The sequence below is a fragment of the Ixodes scapularis genome, unplaced genomic scaffold (assembly GCF_016920785.2).
Source record: "Ixodes scapularis isolate PalLabHiFi unplaced genomic scaffold, ASM1692078v2 PGA_scaffold7__128_contigs__length_106722199, whole genome shotgun sequence".
NCBI classification, from domain to species: Eukaryota; Metazoa; Arthropoda; class Arachnida; order Ixodida; family Ixodidae; genus Ixodes; species Ixodes scapularis.
In genome coordinates this window covers 38046475-38072790 of record NW_024609882.1, presented here as the reverse complement: position 1 = coordinate 38072790, position 26316 = coordinate 38046475, and the positions used below count along the sequence as shown (strand labels likewise).

The window sequence follows — 26316 nt, the reverse complement described above, 5'->3', positions numbered from 1 at the left end:
ACCGCGGCTCAGTGACCTAGCATTTTTTTCCTGAGTGATAAAAGCAGAATGGAAGTACATATTGCTATTTGGAGAGAAATTGAAACCGCCCGCCGTCGCTTTATACTGCTTGCGACGGACTCAAGCTCTCAATGAAAACACTGCGGAGCGCGTCAAACCTGCACTTCTATCGTACTGCAGAACGCAAACTCCTATGCGAGCAGTTGCAGCGTCATGCAGATCTAACATCGCAAACTGCTCCGAGTAATCCAAGGCCGGTACTCTGTCAGGCCGATCTGAGTCTGGCGCTCTTCCGCGTGTGACGAGAGCAACGAGACGAGAACGCAGGGGACCACCGCGTACGCACACAATAATCGATAGCTAGCGAGCGTACGTAAAGCTCGCGACTTTGCGTACGTACGGAGCACGCGCAGTGTGAAGCATGCAGCGCAAGTGCAAACGCAGAGTGCTTGCGTTTGCTCCTATACACAACACTAATACTTTCCGATATTGCGTAAAGGAGAAAAAGCGAATGTATACCGCATTTGCGTTAGCATTGCGTGTCCTACGCTGCGCATGTGCGTCGTTGCCATACGCCAGTCCAAGACCGCAGTTCGGGCTCCGAGCACGCGCATTGTGGAACACGCAACGCTAACCCATACGCAGAGTGCTTACATTCGCTCGTATACGCAATACTTAAACTCACTAATAGCGAATTTTAGAATAGCGTACGCAAGTGCTTGGTGAACGCGAAGGAATAGCGTCGTCGCCACCGCACGTGCGCGGAGCCCAAACTGCGTCTCGGATTGGCGCATGGCGACGACGCGTGTGCTCAGTGCACGCAACGCTAACGCAAACACGCTGCGCTTTCTTTTGCTCCTATACGCAATACTAAAAACTCTCCACCATTTCAATCCTATAAATCGCAACTAGCAATGTTGACTAAAAACTAACTGTCTGACGCTAAAAAGAAATGAAAAATAAGAGTTATCAATGAGCTCTAGCGCTTCGTACGTTTCCAGATGATCATAGCTTACTAGGCTACGTCCTTACTTGCCATAGGATTATACAAAGCATGCTAAGAATTTCGTTTCTTGCAGTGTGTGGGCATGAGGAGGGAATCCTGTAGCTGCAAGCCCATATGAGCACTAAGGCCTAGAGATGTCGGTTGTTGGCACTGTTCGAATGGTTCGGCCAGCTCCCCATGGAGCTTAGGCAGAAATGAATCTGTTCTTCCTGGTTTTCATGCCACAGCTACAAGCGGAACTGGAGCAAGTGAAGGATGCCAACGGTCGCCTCAAGACTCAGTTTGAAAGAGTGCGACGCGAAAAGGAGCGCCTGGACCGAGAACGTGAAGACTGGCGTCAGAGGGTGGCCGCAACGATGGACGTGCAAGCCCTAGTGTCAGACTTGATCGCGGACGTGAAAAAGATGACGGACTTGGTGCAGTTGGAAGGCATCTTCGCCGAAGACCAAAGCAAGGCTCAGGCAGTTCGTCGACCGCTGCGGATGGGTTCCACGCCGAAGGATGACCTCATGGGCATCCTGCAGAAGGTAAGGATTAGGACAAGCAAGTGAATGCTTGGGTGGTTCTTAATGTTGTATACTTGTTGGATGACTGAAACTCTCTGGCTATGCGGAGCGCAAGCTCGTCTGCTTCTTTTTCAGGGGTTGTAGTGACGTCAGAACGCCGAGCTTTGATTGGCTTTGATTGAAGGATAGTGGGTAGACCTCAAGGCAACTTGCTTTGAGGTCTACCCACTATCCTTCAATCAGAGCCAATCAGAGCTCGGCGTCTTTCTGACGTCACGGCAACTCCTGCGCAAGTAGCAGACGACTAGCTCTCCGCATTGAACGGCATCCGGTTGCGACTATGAGAGCAAGTGAAATTCGGGCTTGTGTGTGCTATAAACGTTGAATGGCCCGTGTATAATTGTAATTGTGTTCTGTACGTGCATGTTTAAGCAGCTGGAAGTTAATCAACCCCGGTGGACGCTGAGAAACGTCCACTGGGGTTGATTAACTTCCAGATGAGAAATTTAACCAATGCGGTACCACCGCTAACCGGGGGTCTTTAACGTGCATCAAGCAGTAGGGGCACACAACCGCACGCCGGTACATGCATGCTCATCTAGATCGAAACGGGCCGGGATGGGGATTGCGCTCAGGGTCCCTGGGCTCTGCATTGCGAGCTTTTGGCGTACGTGCTCCCAGCTGCAGTTCGTTAACTCACTAGGCAAACCGATAATCGCCTTGCCTTGTCAGAGACAAAAAAAAGGGAGAGTTTGATGGAGAATCAACTTGATCTACGTAAGAGTACAAGTCCTTAATATACGAGAAAGGTTTTTTATTGAAATACTTAGACTTGAAGTGTGTAGCAACAAATATATCATTTTTCCCTTATACAGCAAGAAATATTGCAATAACATGGCTCATCGGCCTTCGCAATTTTCTGAAACCAGTTATTTAAAATTGCCTGTTAAAGCTGCCCATATTCGGAACATACTATCAAAAAAAGAAAAAAGGCTGGTTCCGGCTTAAATTTCTCTGGCCAATTAGTGAATCGTCAACACCTCCGGGTGCAACGGCACGAAAAACTGCGTGGTAGTCGTGGCCCGTTGGCCGACTCTTTGCCGGAGACAGGTCTTGCAAGAAGGACTTGGCGCTGCTCCAGGGTTTGCAGAGTCGTGGACTCTCGGCGCGCTGTGCCCCGAGCCCTTGGAACGGGTCCAATGGCACATTGTGCCTCAGACACGGTTTGCTGTCTTCAGGACAGGAGGCGGTGGACAATGACAACCTTTGTGCCATGGCGTAGCGGTACGCTTACTCGGATTGCTATCAAGCAGGAAGTGCGAGTCACGTTGCAAGACGCACGAGGTTCTCTTTCCTATGCACTGTCTTGATGACGTTTCGGAGTGCGCGCTCTAGCCCACGGTAATATCGAACGTCGTGGGGAGGTTGTGTATGTTGTTTTCGTTCTTCGTTGATATGGTTTTCTTTATTTTATTTTTCTATATTTGGGAGGGGATCGGTGTTTTGTCTCCAGTCAATTTAAAGAATCGAAATATATATATATATATATATATATATATATATATATATATATATATATATATAAAACTGAGAAGAAAAAAACCCTTAGTGAAAAACAGCAACAACGGACGATTTAATCTTCGACGTTTCGGCCGGAGTCCGGCCTTCGTCAGGAAGTCTTCCTGACGAAGGCCGGACTCCGGCCGAAACGTCGAAGATTAAATCGTCCGTTGTTGCTGTTTTTCACTAAGGGTTTTTTTCTTCTCAGTTTTATACCCACGCCTTCGGCCTCCCGCCACCATGCCCGTTATATATATATATATATATATATATATATATATATATATATATATATATATATATATATATATATATATATATATATATATATATATATATATATATCGCTTGTGAGAAAAAAAAACAAGTAACAAACGCTTTATTAATATACTGGAATACACCGCTATTTTCGCGGCCATTAAATTTCGCGAATCCCAGACGCCTGCATTGAAACTCTTAAGGACCGAAATGTTCGCGTTCCGTTGAATTTTTAAAATTTTTGAATTCGAGAAATTTGCGAAAATTAAGGGCTCGCGAACATTAAGGGTTTTACAGTAAGGCGCGAAAGAAGGGGTTGCACAGACAAAGAGCTGATGGATGCAACAAAAAAAAAAGGGGGGGGGGTTCAGTTTAATGTGTGATAAGGAGACTGCTAGAAACAATTTACAAATTTAGGTCAAAATGCTAAAAAGAGAAAAAAAAAATAGAGAAGGGGGATGCAAGTGGGGGGGGGGGGGGGGGGCATAAAAGGCCTTGGTCGACGTTTCGGCAGTTACACTGCCTTCTTCGGGACGTCCCGAAAATGCCGTACCACTGCCAAAACGTCGACGAAGGCATTTTTCACCATTTGCATCTCCCTTCTCCATTTTTTTTTCTTTTTTGGAGTGTTTACCTAAGTTTTTAAATTGTTTCTCAGCGTTCTGATCAAACATTAAACTTAACCCCCTTTATTTTGCATCAATCAGTGGCTTTATCTGCGCAACCCCTTATTTTGCGTCATATACAGGGTGTTTCACGAAAGGTGGACAAATTTGATATTGCAAAAACTACGCCTCGAACCAAAAGAAAAAAAAAAAGGCTTGTATTGTTTTGGTTCTAGGCCAGGGGCCTATTTAAGAAAATTATTAAAGTTCGGGATAATTATCGTGTTTCGCGAAATTAATTTTTATATATTGAGTTTCAGGGCATTGTTTTACTTGGAAACTAGCTGAGCATCATTGAAAAACACTAAGTAAAAAGATTTGAGTCCGATAGAAGGCACGCGCTGCATTTTACAGCTTCCTGAAAAACAGCACAACTTCAACGGGCTTTTAAGTTTCGGTTTGCCATGGGAGCGCTTCTCGGCATCGACGGTACCGCGTCCCGTGGAGAAATAGTGCAACCAACATCTGCTTCGCTGTCCTCGCGCAACACAGCAGAAGCAGGCTGCACTATTTCCCCTCGGGGCGCGGTGCCGTCGGTACCGAGAACTGCTCCGATTGCAAACCGAAACTCACAAACCCGTCAAAGTTGTGCGGTTTTTCAGAAAGCTGTAAACTGCAGCGCGTGCCTTCTATCGCCCTCCAATTCTTTTTTTTTTTTATTTAGTGTCTTTCGATGATGCTCAGCAAGTTTCCAAATGAAACCATGTCCTTAAAGTCAATATTTAGAAAAAATAATTATGCGAAAATAATTACCAACCTAATTATTCCGAACTTTAATAACTTCCCTAAATATGCCTCTGGCCTTTAGGATTAAAACGACACAAGTTTTTTTTCTTTTTTTTTTTCTTTTGTGCAATGCGTTGTTTTCGCAATATCGATTTTGTCCTCCTTTCGTGAAACACCCCGTATATACTACAGTTAGAGATTATTTTGCGCTATTTAACATTTGTCTGGTGATACTTTAAATTAAAAAAAAATTGTGATTTATTTTAATTTTTTTATACCATATTATTATCACTGCTCGAGCATGCTTTTATGCATCTAGATGGCTTAAAATTACTGGACTCGGAGACCGTTTTTTTTTCGTATTCGTGGAGATTTCGGGTTTAGCCTGGTGCTAATAAAGCTTGTAGACGATGCAAATTTTCTATAAATTGTAGTTTTATCCGAAAACATATTGGCCTTGTGTATAGTACGGCTCCTTCACAAGCAATTAAGGGTAGGAATTAAGCAGAACATTTCGAAAATATACAGTAATCTTAACTGGGTAGCCAGATACATATCTTGTAATTGCTATGGTATTTTAGAAAGACACAAACAGGTTACGTCACTTGTTTTAGACTTTCAGAGTGTCAAATTATAATGTCAAAATCTGTCATTTCACTCAATAATTATCGGAGAATTACCATTCAGCACACCGTAAGGTGAAACTAGTGGAGGCATCTCACGGCTTGGACAAATTAATTCACATCTTCAATTGCGTCGGTTTCCCATCAGGTCGTCCAGCAAACGGAGTCTCTGAGAGAATCAACGAAGCCTGTGAGAGATGAAGACATGATCAGGCGAACTACCTCATTCCGAAGGTGATGTCGCTTTCCTTTCTTTTTTTTTTAAACTAGCTTAATTGCTAGTATTAATTCCTACCATTGTCAATGTGCCTGTCCCGTAAGATGATAGATTCTAGCCCGCCGGACCAACCTTGCAAAAAATGGTGCTTAGAAAAGAACGGCTATCAGCATAAATATCGTTTCAACCAAAACCAAATTAGAACTCTTAATGTGTATGCCATAAGTGTGCTATTTCGCAATATACTCATTCAAGTTAACGCAAGCAATTCCTTCCCCCGGCTCCGTCTCTGAGCATACTCAATCGGACCAATCCGGGGAGCAAGTCGTCTGCTTCTTGCTCAGGGGTTGCTATGACCTCAGAAAGATGCCGAGTTCTGATTGGCTTTGATTGGATGGATAGTCGGTAGACGTCAATGCTAGATGCCTTGAGGTCTATCCACTATTTTTTTTTTGTCAATCAGCCAATAAGAGCTCTACGTTCTGACGTCATCCCCAACCTATGTGCAAGAAGCAGACGAACTTGCGCTAAACATAGCTTTTATATAAGGTTTCAAGCCTTTGTTTTTATTAAATATTCGTGATCGTGTGTTTGAGCGCTGCACTTTGCACTTCTGTAAAAATAAGGAAGATCGTTTTATTTTTCCTTTAAAGCAAAAGTGGAACTTCTGGTTTATAAATTGTGTTCTGTTTCATCTATTAATTATAAAATCAAAGCTTCTCATGACACCCGCCCACTTTTTGTGACTCACTACGTCATTTCGTGCATCATATGTCTGTGTGTAGTTTCTAATGGATCTTCAGAATCTCGTGATCATTTTTTGTTTGTTGCAACGTGCATCAGAGATAGTTTCTAAAAGAGCACACAGTTCCTGCTCAGAGATTTTCCAGAGATTTTATACCTAAAATTAGTAACTTTGTACACATAGAAAGTATATAGCCTCTAGACTTTGTTCCCTACGCCCATTTTACCTGTGTGAGGTTTCGAATGCTTGCGACTCCAAGGTATCTTAATAATTTTATTGTTGCTACAATGAATTTCAGAAATAACTTAAAAAAGGATAGTACCAGCTTAAACAAATACCAATGATTTTTAATCTAAACTATAGTAGATGGTTCGCCTCAGACGTAGGCGCTATTTCTTTATGTCAGATAGTATAAACGCTAATCGATCCGGGAATGTTGTGTACTTTATTTGTATGGCAACGTTACGTTTACATGTTCTCCGCTGACGCCTTTATGCTGGTAACTTCCATACCTAGATCACACAGGGGAACCATAATTGACATTCTTATTTTACGCGGTGTTTGGAGGCACTGTGAATTACTCGGCAGAGTGACACTTGCACACGATGACGTTATGCCCCACAAATTCCCAAGCACCAACTCACTCTTGTGAGATCGCTCGAGACCTGTGGCGCTCGATACGGGAGGCGCCACGTGCACACGTTCGGATCTTCTCAACACTGGATTCTGCGCACGTGTATTAACTGCAGTTTCTACTGCAGTTAATACACGTGCCTGCATTTACACAATGAGTTTTAGAGTACTCTGTTCCACCTTATCATGTAACGCGGCAGACTACATATGAGCCACCGGAGCCAAACCATAGCTCGGAGCTTGTCAAGTGACCTTCTGGTTGAGCAGAGTGACGCGCGGAGTGTGAAGCCACGTGGACCACTTGGAGCACTTGATCCGCCGAGATAGCTCGTGACGTCTGTTGCACTGCATTCTAAGGTGGAACGAAGTATTGTATGTGTTCGTCCATTCACACTCACACTTATACAAGGTTGTTTTTTTTTTGTTTTTTTTTTGGAAAGTTTGTAAAAACACCGTGAAAGCTACATAAATGCGGTCTGTGCGCGTGAGTTATACGTCCAGGGGTAAATAATATAAGGGGACGAGTGAATTGAATTGAACTTCGTCAGTGGTGAGGCCTGACAAAGTTCCGGCCCCCCAACGAACAACATTTGTGTCAAAAAGAAACACCGAAAGGGGAGGACGTTCTCTATAAGAAACAGCAAGCGCAACACAAAGAACAGCAATGGCATCTGAACAACCAACACAAAAAAAGAGGACAACGCAGAAAAAAAAACAAAAAACGAGTGCTCACATATAAACACTGCAAATGGTGCGTGTAACTATAGAAGACCCCAAGACGATGGATGAAACGTTAGCAAAATATGGAAGGTATAGATTTGCGAGTGAGTAAATTGATATCAATATCGCGTGAAACGAGACCACTCAGTAGAGCTGGTAGCGTATGTTTCATTCTCTGCAAGCCGAAGTTAGTTTTTGATAGTGGCATATGGGAGGGTCGTTTAGCTCTTGTTATATAAATAGTGTGATTTTCCGTGATGCCGGCTTGTTCGAGTGACGATTTTTCCTTTTACAGTATAGACGTAGTTTAAGAAGACGCTGGCTGTAAAAATGAGATACATGATACCTTTCAAACAAGGGCAATGGGGGATGAAAATATGGAACATTAGCGATGATTCTTAGCGCATTTTTTTTCTGAAGCATACACAAGTGATTGATGTTAGTTATGCAAGTAGTGCCCCATACGAACTGCTTAAAACATAAATGAGTATGAAAAAGATATCTGTACAGGGTGGTTTTAACATTGGCGGGTAAGATATCAATCTTTATTCATAACGCCTACAACTCTGCAAAGCGTATTTCTCAAGTATGGTACATGCTCATTCCAAGTCATGTTGCTCGAAAATATTATACCCAATGTTTCCAGTTTTGTACATATTTTGTCATGATAAGTTAATTAATTAACTGTAGTTCATTACTTAACTTCTAATTGGTAAGGATTAACATATGATTCCAATTAAGAACTCACTGAGCGTCATTGAAAACCGCTAAATCAGTCGATTTTGGAAAGACTAAGGTGCGTGAAAAGCGCGGTGTTGTGCTAAAGTATAGAGTTCTTCAATTTGCTCTCCCGAAGGGGGAGCAGAGTTGCTTGTTAGTTTTCTCCGAGCCGCCACGCCGCTATTCGCCGAAATCGAATACGCAAGGAACAAATAATCCAACGCCGTGCAGGAAAGCCACCAGTACGGTCGCTTCGCCGACGTTGCTGGCGCACCGGCGTATGTTCCCTGCTTCTGCCTCCCTCTCCTCCTTTCCTGTTTTCCATGCGAGGCGGCGCACGCGGCGACGCTATTCGCCGAGTTCAGTCACGTGACAAGCAGACTCCAGGGTCGTGAGGGAAAGCCGATGCTACGGCCACCCGCCGAGGTCGAATGCGCAACTCTGCTACCCGTAGGTACACAGAATTCTAGTTATCACTCGTGCAACAGGCGCAAGGCTGCTGGTGCGAAAACGTGCCCCCCGCAGTTTTTCCATATTTTATCATTCGCGTTTTCGCACGCGCAGCTTTACGCCTCTTCCACGTGTGATAACTTGAGCGCACTATCTCGCTTCCCATGCGCTCAAAATTTGGCTTAAATCTACTGATTTAGTGGTCTTACATGGCATGCACCGAGTTTCTAATTGGATCCATATGTTTATTTTCACTAGCTAAAAAAGTCGATTCACAAATTTTAGTTAATTATTTGACTTCTCGTGATAATTACCTCCTTATATGTCCTCCAAGCATAAGCCACACCTGCACAGACCGCAATAACCTATAGTTTTCACGAAAATATTTAAAACATTTCTAGAGCTTATTAATGCATACGTATATGACACACACAGGGCGTTATCGGCGACGGACATGGCGAACCAGGCCGCCATGATGTCCACTCCCGTCATCCGGGCACCGCCTCGCACCCGCTCGATGCACCGCAAGACCCTGTCTCTAGGCCAGGGCATGTCGGCGGCCGACGTGAAGATCTGGGGCTCGGGCGACAGCCTCAGCTTCACGCCCTCGGGCTCGCAGTCCAGCCTGCGCGGGAGGTCGACCACGGGCTACGAGTCGGACACCTCGGTCGTCTCGGAGCCTCCGAGGCACTGGGGCTACAGCAGGCCGACCATTGTGAGTAAAAAAAAAAAACCGTTCACTGATTATAACGCTTGATTACGTCGACATCCCACCTCAAGTAATCACGGCAACCAGGGGGCGCAAAGCTTCGTTTTTGTTGGCAACGCGTAGCGGTATCGAAAAAGATGGTTCACACACTTGCGTTCGAGTCAGATCGAGTGCGTTCGAGCCGCTTGTGACGGTTTGCGAGTGATGAATAGATGAAGGGATGGCATGCGGTGACGGCTGTTACCTTTGAATTTGGCGTTGACCTGCGCCACCTAACCAAATAGTACGACGGGGGAACACACTGACACCACTTGTGGGGTATCACTGGAACGCTTCAGATCTATGTATGTTTTACTGATATTTATTTTGCCGTTTGCTTCAAATAATTTTGACAACGTTGTAAGGGACAATTTCTTATGCATACTATGAAGATTTCAGGTCACAAGTAACGCGAAACCTTCACTCTAGTTATATATAGACCGACAGTATTCCAGGGATATCTGACAGTTAGCACAAGTGTTCTGCTGTGTCTATCGCCGTAAGTGATGGCAAGCAACTGAAACTGTGGCGTATCAACTTGTTTTTGAGTGTGTGTGTGTGTGTGGAGGGGGGGGGGCAAACCCCCCCCCCCCCCCCCTCCGGGTCGCATATTTTTACCAGTGATGGGCCGAACTTTTGCCGAACGTTTCTAAAGATTCGGCAAAGATTCGACAAAAATACAATGTTCATCATCATCATTATCATTTATTTTCTTTGAGGGCTCGTGGGGCATTATACAAGGGGGTGGAAATAGAACAAAAACAAATAGAACAGTAAACACCAGTATAAAACTGTAAGCTAGCTAGGTATATAGGTTAGATAAAGAGAGGGTAATGGCTTCAACAAATTTAGTAGTAACACTAATAGAAACGATGTTATGAGGTAGTGAATTCCAATCCTCGACGGCCAATGGTAGTGTGGAAGTCTGGTGAGAAGCAGTTGATGATCGAATTGGACGTAATTTACATAGGTCATCTAGACGCGGGACAATACGATGGGGAGTTGATAGCAGTAATTCTTTGAGGTGGCTATTGTGATAAAAAATTCGATGGAGGAGAGAAAGGCGTGATACTTGGCAGCGAAGGGAAAGTGAATGAAGGTTAGCTGATTGTCGTAATCCTGATATGCTGGTATATGGGGAATAGTTGTTATAAATAAAACGAATTGCTCTGTTTTGGACGGATCCTAAATTTTTTGCAAGGTAGGTCTGCCATGGGGGGACCATATAGATGAGGCGTATTCTAACTTTGATCTTATAAGAGTAGTATACGCTAGTCGTTTTACGGAGGGTGTAGCAAGTTTGAGGTTACGGCGCAAATATCCGAGAGAACGGTTAGTATCAGAAATAACAAAAGTTATGTGAGTAGTCCATGATAGGTCATAGGTGAGATGAACACCCAGGTATTTATGTGATGAGCATGCTATTACTTGAGTGTTAGTGAGGCAATTCAAAAATGGTGTGGAACGCGAACTGCGGCAAAATGATAGGGATCTACATTTATTGAAGTTTAACGTCATCTGCCTTTTTTCACACCAATGGATTACAGACTCAAGGTCTTCCTGGATAGCATGATGATCATGATATAAAATAATGAATCGGTAAATGACACAATTGTCGGCGAACAGGCGCACAGAAGAACCTATATTAAGGTGGAGATCATTACTATAGAGTAGGAACAGAAGGGGGCCCAGTACGGTTCCCTGGGGGACACCTGACGTTACGGTAGAGGTGGGAGATTTGACGTTGCTAACGAAGGAATATTGCGTACGGCTAATTAGAAATTCAGAAATCCACTTAACAACAGAGGGATGAATATTAATATCGTTAAGCTTTGTTAAAAAACGTTGGTGTGGTACTTGTCAAATGCTTTGGAGAAGTCAATGAAAATGGCGTCGGTCTGAATATTCGAATCGAAGCTTGAATAAATATCAGTAAGGAGGGCGGTTAGCTGGGTTTCACAAGAGTAAGATTTACGAAATCTTAGCTGATGTTCAAAAAGATGGTTATCAGAATCAAAAAAGTTTATTATATTTGAGTAAAGTATATGCTCCATGGAGCTTAGGTAGATGGAACACTGGTGAGAGAGATGGGAGGTAATTATTTATTAGTTGGCGATCAGCAGTTTTGTGAACAGGTATTACGTTAGCTATTTTCCAGACTTAACGTTGATATTTAGTTTTTTCTAAAAAAAAGGTTTATGTTTTCTTTCTTTCTTAACTTAAATACAACATGTAGTGCCCATTGACACAGTTATTACTAAATGAGGCGATATTCGGCAAGATAATTGTATCGGTGTCGCTTTTGTGTGTTTACTTGCAATTTTAGTGTCTGCTTCCAGAAAGTGGCGTGACAACGAGGTTGGGTAGTTGCCGGCGCAGTCACGAATCACGCTACCAGGGTTTTGATTTTGAGACTTCATCAGCGCACGCCTGTAAGTGTATTTACATTATTAAAATGAAGGCAATCACTGCGTTCTTACTTTCTCTGGGAGTCGCGTTTCGTGCGCGAAAACGAATGCAACGGTTGCTGAGCCTTCACCAGAAGAGATAACAATATTGTAAATATGCATATTTTTCGATTTGAGTCACTTAACGTCAGCTTTGCATGAAAGTGTGCGTTCCATATTTGAAACGTGCCGTTTTTAACCTTTAAATTTCCGGTTTCTTGTGTTAGGACACACACGTACGTTTAGGAAGATTGGGAGAGTTAGGAATGTCAGATGTGCAACGTCGTTATGCAGAGACATGAAAATCGCGAAATAACGCGAACTATAACGCAATAGTGTTCTGTTTTGGCACAAACTACTTGTGAGCCGAAAATATCATTGTTATAATAATAATAATAATAATAATAATTTTATTTGCACAAACTGGAAGGGGCCCATGTGGTGGTGTGCGGCCCGGGCTAGGCAGATAGGTGAAAACCCTTACGCAGAGCGCCTGCGAGCCCGCCACCAGATGTGAAAAAACAAAACAGACAAATAAATGTACAGAATATAGACACTACAGAAAGTGCGTAAAAAGGAAATAAAAGAAGGGGGAAAACATTTATCACATTATGACAAGGATGCCACCTGCGTGCCATACATTCTGACAAGCTCTCGTGACTCTGCCCCGTTTGACGGCAGTGGGCTGCACACACTGAGCGTAATTGTCAGTTGTCAGTCAATGTTTCAACTACCTCGTTGCATCAATGGAAACATCAAATGAAAATCACGTTATCCAGAATTCACAGCATCATTTGTCACTTGCGTAGTGGACTGCGTAAATTGCTGGTCGATCTTCTGTTCTTGAGGCAGAAAATATTGAAGAGAACCACACTCGCGATAGCTCGCAAGCGCACAGTTAACGTGTCACCTACTCCACAGATCGCTGTAACCGCTGGTTATACTAAACTGTACGATGGTAACCGCACGACTGCGCGGCGTTCATTTGCGATCCATGGCCCCGTCGCGGTCGTGCGCGCGCCAACATTTGCCGAATTTTCGCCGAACTTTCCTTCTAAATTTCGGCATGTGCGGAACTTTGCCGAATCTGAAGTTCGGCAGATTCGGTCCATCACTACCGCACAGGTGATAGACCCTCTAGCAACGACGCTCACGCCGGATCGGCTGCTCGGCAACGCGCGGGAACTTTTCGGATTCGGACTGCGCGTATATATAACCCCCCCCCCCCCCTCCCCCCGCCTGCGTTCACGCCGCTTCGCGGCGACAGTGTGCGGCTGCTAATTACAAAGCTATTAACCCACTTAGCCCCCCCCCCCCCCCCCCCGTCCCCCCTTCTACCCCCGTACACGCCGCTTTGCAGCCGGCAACCCAAGCCCCGCTGTCCCCCATGCACATTCACGAATAGAGTCCCATACGATTTAGTTCAGCGATGTTTCGTCGACAACATTTTTTTTTCAGTCTTAATCGTAAAAACGAAATGTCATAAATATCGCCAAATGCCTCGACAAAACAAAATGTTCGAGGGAAAAAAAAAAGATGCCCACACCGTGGATAGAACCTGGGTCTGCTACGTATGAGGCACACATCTTACAACTAATTTACGCTACCGCTTCGGAAACTCGCATTGTAACCACTGCCTATGTTGACGGCGGCAGCGCCTATCTGCACGAACCAGCCAATCCGGCGTGAGCGCCGTTGCTAGAATTTGTATCGCCTGCGCGTTAAAAATATGCCCCCGCGGGTCGGGAGTCGGTGCCCTTGGTGTTCCTTGGGCGCCGCCGGCCAGTGTTTGCCCTGCCCAGTGGTGGCTGTTTCAGGGGGAGGAAGGGGGGGGGGGGCAAAACACATGCCTTGCCACCCCCACTCAGAAAACTGGGGGGGCAAGCGTCCCCCTTGCCCCCTCCCCCCCCCCCCCCGCCCCCCGGTTGGTACGCCCATGAACTGAAACGTAAACTATCAAACTCAAACGCAAATGAGAGACCGCAATGTAGTCAAACCGCCTCAGCTTGAACGATCTGAACCTGTGCTGCACGCGTAGGCGTTTTTTAGGAGGCCTAGTGTCGTGGACACGGAGTCGATAGAGAGCGTATCAAGACCTTACATTACTGTACTTAATCCTATGGTCATGGTAGATTATAATATCAATATTATTATAATCTCAGGGTTTCGGAGGCCATTAAATCATAATGTTGCGTAGCTTTGATATGGAGTAAGCGCTAACAAATGCACGAGTAAGCAATACTGGTTCCTGCTGCGTGGTATACGCGCGAGGTGGTTATTCTGACCACTAGTTAAACCTAACGCAATATCATCGTTTCATGGTTAACTAATTTTTGCTGCTACTGTATTTTTTATTTAGTTATTTGCTGAGGTTCAGTACGACAGGCAAGAGGACGTAAAAGGAAGTTTATTTTAATCCGCAGCTATCGAAACATTTGAGCAGAAGAAAAATATTACATTTGCTTTCAGTAGCTACAAAAGTCATCTTGAAATGTTGCATTATTGTTTCAGCGTATAGACTCTGAGAATGACTCCAGCAACCCAGGAAGCAGCGAGGACCTGACCCGAGCAGCGAAGCAAAAAAAGACGTTCAAGGACAGACTTAAAGCACTCAAGAAACCAGTCACTCATGATGCTAAACACGATTCGGGTACGTTTCTTTTCAAGTCTCTTTATGCAAATATTTTTCATCGTTATCCTTCAGTTGCGATTGCTAACACGCACCCCTGGCAGTACAGATGATCCCAAGGAGGTCTTCAGGATGACCTAACGTTCCATAGATGTCCTGGGGATGCTCACAGCACATCTGTGCCGCCTTTGCCACAACTCCCACTTACAAATTTCCCACAAGTTTGAAAACTTATCACAGCTAAAGTTGCTATTACAATAATGGTTTCTGATAAATTTCTACCTATATTAAGGGTGGAAAATAAACGTTTGGGTTCTTTTTACTGAAATATTTCGATATTTTATTTCACTCGTGTTTCTGTCACCCCGGGCTGAACGCCCCCGGAACAACACATATTTCTGCACCCTGTACGTAACTCAAACGCCTTCGGAATGTTTCTGCTCACCTTGTCTGCTTCTTTTTCTTTTTTCTTCTTAGTTAAGCATGCATGTTGTTGAGCTATAACTAGACGATACTTTTGAGTTTTCTTCATACCTTAACATTCGGGAAAAAAAATGGTTTCTGTTGCAGACCGAGAGGAGAAGACGGGTACGCTCAAATCCCGACTTTCCAAGGCGTTTCGCTCCAGCAGTAAGGAGAAGATCGATTCTCCTCCGGCCACCTCGGCTGACAAGAGGCCCGTTCTGGCACCGAGGACACCACTGGAACCCGTCAAAGAACGGTCAAGGCCAGAGGTACAGTGAACGTTAAGGAACGTTGAACGTACAGTGAATGTTAAGGAACAGCAACGTCAAGGAACGTGCACTAATTGGCACGGCAAGTACGGCATCAATGCCGTTCTCGTTGCTGGAAAGAATGGAGAGCAATGCAGATGCCGTTCACTGCTATACAGGGCGTTTTTCGTCTTGCTTTTTGACGTTTAACAGATGTGTTAAATTTAAAAAAAAAAAAGAGCCGTGAAAGCTACACTTATGCGGTTTGTGCAGGTGAGTTATATGGCCGAGGGGACGTAGTATAAGGGGATAATCGTAACGATCAATCGGCTAATTAAGTACATTTTGTTAATGAACTTTTTAAGTAGTGAAAATTGACATAAGGTTCCAATTAGATACTTGCTGAGTGTCACAAATGTGCTTGGGCCAGTATGTCGATTAGTTGAAAACAACGTTAAAAAGACAAAGGCAGCAGCTCGTGCGCACAAAAAAAAAAAGAAAAAAAAGGAATGCTCGACCGGTTGACAGGCCACGCCTGGTGTAAACGTGAGCAGGGGAGGGGTCCGACCACAAGCCCAACACAAACAAAAGCAAACCTTTGGTTCAGGGTGCGAGGTTTACACAAAGCGGTTTTAACGTAAAGAAAACAAGGGCGCGGCAAGCTTCCCTTCCGTGCATTCGGCATGGCCCAACAGAATACATACACAGAAAGCCTTCGGTTCTCGGTATGTCGCGTACACAAGGCGGGGTGGCGATAACGAGCCAGTCCCCGGTCGATTCTTTTCGGGATACCCGGCATGCCCCGACATACCACCCACACAGAACATAAAAAAAGAAAGAAACCTCGCCGATTCGTGACACTGTTTTTCATCGAAAGCTACTAGATCGGTCATTTTTGAAGCACTTTGAGTGCACGAGAAGCGCGGCAGTGCGTTGAAGTTACCACCCGTGCAACAAGAGCAAGGCTACCGGCGCGATAACGTGCCCACTCAATTTTTCCGTCTCCTAAGGATCTGTTATGCTCCGGCGACGACATTTTTTTTACTAACTTTTACTTAGGTAGCCGACTGATCATTACGATTAGCCCCCTTATACTTTGTCCCTCTGGCCGTATATCTCTCCTGCACAAACCGCATAAGTGTAGCTTTCACGTTTTTTTTTACTGATTGACAGGTTAAAATCTTTTTTTTTTTTTTTTTTTTAATCCGAAAAGATCGAAAACGATGCCTGGACATTACCCTCGGGATTCGAAACTTGGGAACTCAGTATTTGGGAAGTAAAAAACAATTTAAAATAGCCGAATTTGAAATTTCCGCGCGCTCCGCGCCAGTGCGGTGACGTCAAAGATTGAGTCGTCCTGTAATGGACTACTTCCATAAAGCCCTGCATGCAACACGGCGCGCGTTGCACTCTGGGAACTAGTTGGCCAGGGAGGAGAGTGCCCCATGGTTTCGGTTTCGATCGACACGTCGACAAGAGATTATACACAGAGCGTGGACTATAAACGGCCGTTATTTTATGTTTTCTGGTCCCGTTAGCGTCATTTGTGGTCTCTAAACTAACCTAAATGGCCAGACCTCGAAGCTTTAGCACAAGCCCGAGACGTATAGCTTGTCTTAATGCATGCTTATTGTATTTGTGTACTCGAGCCTTTCTGTTAGCGTTTGGAGGTATGTGGACGAGCCAGTGCTGGGAATCTCTACGCCGCGAAGCTCGGGGATCTTGCTTGTGTACGAATCAACGAGCTGTAGACACCAGTAAGTAAGCACACATCGAGCTCGCGCCTTGACATTAGTGTTGTTTATCAGGAAGTTTGTTTGTTTCGTGCGTCCATAGACGAAATATAACTTTTTGCGATTACTGTTTTTCTTAATACGCCTGAATACGCGAGGTAAAACTCGGAGGCGCCATTGAAAAGTTCCATTCGAACACACTTCTCATCGCTTTCTGTACTGCCCCGCGCAGCACTGCACGAATTCGTGAAACGCTTGCATTTGCACGAAACGCTTGCATTTCACTAATATTTAACATCGTGTAAACGCATAAAGTTATCCTGCAATCATATAGGCACATTCGCACATACAAACCGTTTTAAGAAAGCAAAAGTCGAGCACTTGTGTGAAGAATGTCGCACCATTCGGTGAAAGTGCGCCGGTGGGCATGAACGATAAACCCCGATGCGCCAAACGAACGAAATTATTCAAAGCGCATTTGACGGTTGCTAATGGCCATAATATTTGTTATGTGTTTGCTTTCTTCCTCACTGAGTATGCCGAGATAATTTCAGACACACCGTTCAGGCACAGATCTTGGGTGTTAGTAAAAGGTCGTCCAAATTGCTTAGCGAGGAGTAGGGGACGCTTGTTAGGACCTCCGTCGTAGCTAGCCGATCTCAGCGTTTGCGAAAACTTAATCTTATATTAGCATAATATTTTGAGTGTGAGATATGTGATGACACGAGGAAGACATCATAGTAACTTTTGTGCAGTAGTGAGGTCGAATTTATTGCGTTTCCTTAAAAGTTAATGCGCCAACGCTGGCTTAACTTTGATTCTCCTGTGAGGATGCGGCTTGCTTTTCGCCCAATGAAGTAACAAGAAGCGGACGTTTGGCAAACAAGATGCGTGTAGGACTCAAGGTGACCAAATTTCAGTTGTAGTTCACTGGAACTAGACGGGATTACTGACACGAGCTCAAAGATGCACTCGTGGGGTGAGGTGACTAAGCCACGTATTACTACGTTTGCATACGCACGCACAATATTCGGTGTTTCGGGAACCAAGGAAAGTGCCCCGGTCTTCGTTTTTGTCTCGCTCGAGAATGAGTGTATTGTACATTCGTGAAAAGTCAGATAGTCGAAAACAGCGCGTTCGGTCGCGGCGTGATAGCATGAGATGAAAGCTGCTCAGTCGAAACCGAAACTGAGTGGCCAACTAGTTACCAGAGTGCACAGCGTGGAATTTCGCCGCGATGGGGCGCGTCGGTTTTGGAAGAAGTCTATTCGAGTTTTTCTCCCGCCACCGAAGCGGCCCAACCAGAAATGTCGTGCTCTCCCGCGTCCCGCCATCAACCGCGCTTCTCCGTGCGTACCGTCTATCGCTGTGAGCAGTCGACGCTTTACTTGCGGGTTTGAGGGTTTTTTTAGGGCTCTTTCATCGAGCTCAAATTCTTTGAAATGGTGTGAGATCGAAGAGGACGCGCACGGAACTTTTGTGAACGACATGAGAGGCCATGTGGCACCGGTGCTGCGTGAAAGCCTGCCCCGTCGGAGCCTCATTTGGTGCTGCACAGGCACCAAATCTAGTTTTTGTGACCGTTGGACGATTTCTTTTTCGAAGTCTGAGAGGTCGTCGGGTACCGAAAAGAGAACTTCGTCCGATTCTTCGACTCCCCGATCATCCTTAGTGCTGCATGATGTGCCCAGCGCCGCCATGTTTTCCGAGGGAGGATAAAAAGCCAGGAGACGACATCATTTCCGGATTCCGGTTTTCGACATTTCAAAATAATCCCCGAAACGTAGTGCGTTCGCAATTGCGTCAAAAAACATGTTTCACGAATTCCGTGATTAGATATTAAAGAAATGACGCTTCCAAAGTTTCTCAATTTTATAATCGATTACGTCACAAATAAAAATAATCGAGGAGGTGAAAAGAGGGAGAGAAAAACGCGAAAAAAGAGGCGAGCGCGGGCATGAAGAATTTTTTATGGTATTTTTTTGCGCGTCAATCACTACAACCTCATCGCATTAGACACCAAAAAAATACTACTTTTGGTGTAACAGCGCTTCTTTAAAAACATACAACATGTATGTACATCGACATCTAAAGAACTACAGGTGCTGCAAAGCGATTACTGGGTGTTTCGGCTCAGGATAGACCTTTTTCTATGTGAAAGCGCGGTAAGCAGCGGCGGGCATATGCACGTGGATTAGGAGGAACGTCCCATTATCTTGTTGAAATGGCGTCTCTAGAAAAAAGTTGAGCTGGCGTGCTACTAGAAAACCTAAAGTAACTAAATACCGTCACCTGATGCTCGCACAGGTAGTAACGAAGCAGATTACTCGTTACCAACTCACAAAAAGGTACTGGTTACCTTCCTCTTACAAATACGTCTTTTAGAATTCGTTTGCAAGTTACAGCTAGCTAACTACTGACATGCTGATCCCTATCTTCTTCGACAAGTACAGCAAGCACAAAAATTAATATAATGTTTCCGTTCTGTCCCACATCTTTGTTCATAAAGCACCACTGACCCGAAAGTTGGGAATTATGGGAACATTATAGAATTTGTGTTTTTTTGAGCAACCGAAATGGAACAACAAAAAAAATGAAAATTTTGGGTTCTCTGATTCTTTTCAGCAATCGAGTTCGTTGTCTTCCAAAGGAGACAAGGGCAGCAAAAAATCTCTTCTTGGACGGTTCACCTCCAGAGCAAGTGCAAGCAAAGGACCAGCCGTTGCTGAATCGTCGGACTCCAGGCCTCCCACACCCAGCACACCCAAAGCTTCAAAAGAACGCCGAGGATCATTCACTGAGACACCGGTTTAGGCAGCATGATGACGTAAACGTTGCGACGTTACGGACACTGGATGTGTGCACCGCAGTGGAATCGCGTGCCAACCTAAAAAAAAAAAAAAAAAAACTTTTTTTAACTCGCTTCAAGTTCTTAATATTTGTTGTTCCCATCGAAGACATCGGAGAAGTCGCCGGACACTTAGCCGTCGTTGGACCTTGTGTGGTTCCGTCCTCACGCCCTTTCCGATCTTACCTTCTGCCCAAATAGCGTCAGGTCGAAATAGTAGTCAGTCTGGTCAACGCAGACTACGGAAGTGAAAGGAGTTGCAAATGTTTGATAGGTTACGAAAGAAAACGTTCAATTCTTTCCCTCATAATGCCCCTTAAAATAAAACCTGCCCTTTACTATGTAGCGTTCCCAGAAAATGTTTTTCTACATGTTTTTCTGTTTACACACACAAAAAAGTGCAACAACCATCAAAAACAATACCAAAGCAACTATCGCTAAAGTACATACCCTGAGAAAATACGACGCTACGTTCAACATGCTCTTTGTCACTCGAATGACTCCACAAGTATACAGAGATATGCTTAGAAACTATTTATTTTCCTACATCAACGATAGGTCTTGAGGAATCAAAATCAAACGCTGAAAAGCAAAACGGCATCTTGATAAGTTCCTTTTGCCCTATTTTGTCTCCAAAGTGATCCTATCTTCGCATGCTTGTGGTGGTCTTGGCTTTTTAGAAAAAACTTAATGAGGCGAATTTTCTGTATTACCGTCTTTGTTTATGCCGTACCGCATTTTGCATTTATCAAAATGACTACCCTGTCTTTAAAAATTTGAGTTAATGCTCCGACCTGAATAACTTTCATCGAGGAGCTCACTTCGTTTAATAGCGTAAGCTTGCTCTTCAGAGGGTATGAGCTGTAACTCTGCGAATTTGTACGATTCGTTACCTATGCTAATTAGAGTTATTATGACCTATAGATTGTTTTACACGATCGAAGAGGCACACACGTCGTTTTGCTGCGTCATTGAATGCTCTGAAGAGGAGCAACACATGACACACATTCTTAATGAGACTTTGTAAATATTCCCTCTCATTTTGTCCTTTCCATCAAGATTTGTGCATAGTCCTTCATTGATTTTGTTATTAACTGACGTCACGTATGGTCAAAATACTTATCAAAATGTATTGATATACAAATACAAAATACATGAAAAAAATGTAATTAATTACAAATTCAATTACACTTTTTTAGAAGACAATTTAAATGCAAGATACAAATACAACAAGGGGTATTTGATCATCTTCAAATACTCTATCATATAAATTTTTTTCCCATGGTCTGACATCTTGAACTTAAATTTAACGCCTATTAAAAAAAATCACGCCAAAAGTACGGAGAGGCATCTACATGTATCACTAATCATGTGCCTTTAAATAAAGTTGCAGCTTTCAAATAAAATGTTTCTCATAATATAAATCATTAAGAAAAAACAATTAATTCAGTGCGAGTTTAACTCCAGATGTTATTTTGAAGCAACAAAACACCTCGGAACAAAATGCGACGTTTCAAAATATAAAATCAACCAACCAAACTAAAAATAAAACCTTCTAGTCCTCTCGTTCATTCCTTGTTCTTCTCTCGTTCTCTTCTGCCGTATTTTTATGCCGTTAATCTGAATATCACGTTCGTGTTCCCCAAATATGTAACTAAACGCGAGAAAACGCAAAAATCATCCGACCAGTCGTGACCTCATGCTAGGATCTTTGGGCCGCCAGGTCTGCGTCGCTCGTGTGGGCAGCACCTGCTGTCCCAAGCTTGCCAGCTGTATTTTTCCGCACTGACGCTAGTCATGACGTCTATTTCAGATTTTTTTGAAAAGAGCAAGAGTGCACGTGCTTAGCTTTGACAGGCGCTGAAGATGCGCGACAGCAGGGATTCTGAAAACTCCTAGTTTGACGTCACGCCCCGGGAAGGAGGGGCTTCAGCGGTAGTTTAAAATTTGATTTCTGCAGCCTCCTTGCACCAAATTGGAAAAGAGTCTTGATATTTGTGATGATGAAGGCCAAATGAACACGATTTTGGTATTTTGTCTCAAATACAGAACCGCGTCAGTTTCCATTTAATGTTCTTTTACGCAACTTACAGCCTGTTTTATGAGCGTTGCATATGAGTGTCATTGCGAAGAGTTTCTAAAACACCTTTTGATTACGAAGAACAGTGCCAAATTGCATTTGGGTAGTATTTCAATACAATTTATTAAAATGCTCAATTTTAGTATTCAGATACAGCTGGAAAATATATTTTCATTATGTAATTAAATACAAAATACTCGAAGTTTTTTGAATATTGTGTATTTCAAGTACTCACCATCCCTGATTGGCGTAATGTTTTGTCTAGAAGTATGCGTAGGTGACTGAATACTTAAACGCATCTATTAGTCAACGATTAAAAAGATGAATGTGTAACTTTAAACTATTTGCGTTGTTCCCCGAAAGCACAGTTTGTGTTCAGGCATATCTAATGTTTTGCGATGCGCATTACCTACACTACCCTAATTGTAGTTTTGGTCGTATTCGCGTAGTTTGTTTTAGCCAAATACATTATTTTCACTTTTTCTCTAACCATGTTGCCTTTTAGTTTCAGTTCATGTCGATAATCAGAATTAATGACTTCTCATTGTTTACCCATTACTGGTAGTCATTTTCTTAGGATAAAGGCTGTGAATTACCTTCGTTTTGTGGTTTAGATATTTGACGTTGAGCAGATAAGGAAATACAATTTTTACTTTCTATGAAGAGGGTGAAGAGTTTGTCAAGCTGACAATCGATCTCGCGTAACTTTTGAAGGTTTTACGACATTGTTGTGATATAATTTATCAAATAAATTGTTTCTTTAATAAGTTAGGTGGAACATGGGGTCAGAAGCTGAAAACCCAAAGGAGAAGCTTCCCGAATGTTTAGGCTTGATCAAGTTATGTATTCACTAACATCAACCACTGAACCCAGTCTTGAATCTCTTGCTTCGAGCACTATGATCATGTCATTTCTTTTGATGAATAATAAACTGAAACAAAACTCTGCAAGACTGTTATGTGCATAACATCTAGAGAAGTCGGTATATCTCATCTCTTTAAATCTTGAGCCCTATTTTATATGTTTTGTATATATTACATTCCTTGTGACTCGCCTTCACCAACCTCGGACATTTCTTCAGCATTTCGCCAACGTTCCCAAAATTGACGTCGAATACAAATTAAAGATTTGTCATACGCTCAGATGCCTAACACGTTTTTCATTATTTTTATTTTAAGCTTTGCCAGAAGATGTTTCTTTAAAGTGCAAAAAAAAGCTGTGCCACGTAGAAACATCAGTGACATATTGGAGAACAGGGAGCAATACGGGTTGGAATTTGAACCTCCAAAACCTTTAGCGGATTCAAAAACCCTAAAAAGAGTGACAACACTCTCGTTGCTACTCAAGCTGACACCTGTTGAGGTGCCTTTTACCTACGATTCTTTGAAGGTATATCTTTGGACCTGCACATTTAAAGGAGAAACAACAGAGATTTATTTAATGAATTTAAGAAATGCACGCATGCAGGAGGTAACATTCGTTGCAATAAACTCTGCCATTTCCGTTGAAACAAAGCGGGACTGCCTTCAAGCTCCACACATATACTAACAGCAAACATTAAAAAGACTGGAGTCATGCAAGGTGAAGTTTTCTTTATATATACAGAAAACGAAACTATCATACACAAAAAGAAAAAAAAAATAGTATTTTCTACTGCCTTTAGATAATCGCCCTGCGATTCTATTTTAGATACACTTCAACCCCGCTTTCGCGCCCATCAGATGTCATTACATTTTTGTGTATTTTTCTTCTTTTATTTTGTGTGCACCTACTCTTCCGGCACACACATGCGACATTATAACTGACAATGAGTTTCTCCTTTTTTTTTCTGTGCTGTATGTTGCAGTCCCCACTCAGGAGTGTGTACTTTATACAGCGCACAGTAAATAAAACAGAAGGATGTGTGCTTATAGCGTTTTCTTTTTTCTTCTTTTTGTACTTCCACCGACTACTCCCGTGCGCGATAGGTGAAGCTTTTATAAGATGGGAAACGAGAAATGCCCAGGTTACAAGAGGCGCGCCTTCCCGGAACCGCGTCAAGGAAATGCAATCGCCAGGGGTAAGTGAAGGGGACAACCAAATCAGAGGAAAGCGCAGAATCGCTTTGCGTCCGGTTCGCCTTAAATTGAATAAAAGCCCGTGACGAAACGACGTTAGCGTGAGGGAGCATCGAGGAAGCGTCAAGCCCGCTGTAATTCTTTTTTTTTTAAATTTTTTTAGAAAGATGAGCATTCGTTCTGCCGCCTTTTGATCTATATTAAAGAGACGGCAAAGCTCTCATCTTCATAGAAGCTCAGCTAGCTTCTATATATATTTATATAATGTGTTATGACATGAGAAAATATGACGCCGTGCACTATATAGAGGCTATATACTTCACCGGCAGACGAGATAGCATTCATGTGGGTCTTCAGTGGACGGCTTAGCAGTGTTGCATCTACTCCCCGAGAGTAGGTGGCAACAGGCTGATGCGCCTTTCCTGGTCCCGTACTGAGACAGTTGGAAGTCGGGCTAGTTGGTGCGCAGTTCTGATAAAGTAACACCGCAAAAAAAGAAAAAAACACACACACATAATGGACAAGACGGATATGTACACAGAGCTCTGCCTTCACATTTTGTTCTTATGTCTTCTGTTTTTTTATCGCTGTTAATATATTAGAGAACTGTCACATATACACACGCAACAACGTTTCCCCTGGCCCCCGTTGAGGAGCTAGATATGTACGGTTGCCAAATTTTATGCGTAACTCTTTTCACTTTCACGGCACGTAGGTTCAATGTCCGTTTGTGGCAATGTCAATTGTATGATTCCGTCCGATTGCCGCAAAGTCAGCCTTGAGAACTCGCTTGGTGGTGTGCCGTGGCCAGAGCAAGCTTCGTGGGTTTCTTCCAGAGCTTTAGTTGTATATGCCTGGTCTGACAACCGAGTCTACAGTGTTATTATATTATATTATAACGTATTATTTACTGTATATTGTTATGTTAACGTAGTATACACTTTTGGCCAGCCCCACGTGAAAGTGTAACAACAAAACGCAGGCTCACCTGGTAAATTTGACGAGTCGTAACGTCACGTGACACGGTGACGTCCCGTCCTGTTGTCACATGATCACATGAGCTATAGTGACAAGCCATGTGACCCATAGTACACAAACCACTCAACCCATAGGGGCACGAAGCACGCGACCTAGTACGTATTCTAAGTGCGACGATTTTGTCAGGTATAAGTAGGGCTCCGTGTTTTCGGAGTTTATTTTTCGTGAAATTCGGAGGGTGTTTTCGGAGTTTATTTTTTAGCAAAGATTCGGTGTTGATGGTACGATGACCTGTTTCCCTGAACCAGCCTTGACGAGACAAGCCGTAAGACCCCCTTTTGACAACGGTCCGAGGTTTGAAAGATAATTATGGTGTCATTTTCCCAGGACCATTGATCCTGCGCTGCCCAAATAAAAAAAAAATGCTTTTTCCTTTTTTTTTTGGTTGGGGGGGGGGGGGGGGGTGAAATGTGAAATTTTACTGGCGGGTGCTTTTCGGAGTTCTTCGGATTTATTCGAAAACACGGAGCACTAGGTATAACCCAAATACAGGAAATTTCTTAGACTAGGAGGCCCCCCAGGTGCTTTGACCTTTTTGAGCTACGGCTTCCTTGTACCGCATCAAGCCAACAGCTCTTAGAAAGAAGATCGTAAGGCAGAAAGTTCTACATCCCCTATACTGAGGGCCAGCATTCGTACATGATATTAATGGACACGAGTGCTCTGTTAGCGTTAGGCTGGAGTTGTGTTCCCATTGAAAGCGCAAAAGAACTGGCTCAACGCTGAAGTAGTACTTTTGTCCAATATATGCCCGCGTTGGCCCACGGTCGGTGACGTTGACAATTTAGCACTACTCATTTCTATGTAGGTTGTGTTAAGAATCTGCACCATCGCACATCATGTGCCGGAGGACTTCTGCAGGCAAAATCTGTCCCTCTCCAATAATTGTATGTAATAACAGGTTTCTTAAATAATCTCAACAGCTAGCTGAAAGGGCAACTTGGATGCACCGAGTGGGAAGCTTCTGAATACAAATAGGTATTCTTTCACCTTTTACTTTCGTTGCTCCGATTGGTAAAACCTGTGACGGAACCAGGACTTAAAAGTCGAGGAAGGGCAAGCCGTATTGTAGGCTCCTCTATAGCCTTTTGCAGGCAGCCATGCTTCAAAAGCTAGTGGAGTCATTATGGATAAAAAACGCCTACTTTGGGCGCCAGTCAACTGTAAGCGCGTCTTATAAAGACTTGATTATCA

General features: G+C 43.6%; 1 protein-coding gene across 1 annotated transcript in view; it reads left to right on the top strand.

The window, feature by feature from the left end:
• The window catches only part of LOC8024183 (trichohyalin), a 44683-nt gene extending 20754 nt beyond the window's left edge, over positions 1–23929 (top strand). The window contains exons 13-18 of the mRNA XM_029966754.4: positions 1234–1533; positions 5493–5578; positions 9265–9544; positions 14536–14674; positions 15224–15387; positions 19725–23929. Of these exons, the coding sequence (XP_029822614.2) occupies positions 1234–1533; positions 5493–5578; positions 9265–9544; positions 14536–14674; positions 15224–15387; positions 19725–19913 (1158 nt within the window). The 3' untranslated portion in view covers positions 19914–23929. The remainder of the gene's footprint in view (positions 1–1233; positions 1534–5492; positions 5579–9264; positions 9545–14535; positions 14675–15223; positions 15388–19724) is intronic.
• The last annotated feature ends 2387 nt before the right edge of the window (positions 23930–26316 follow it).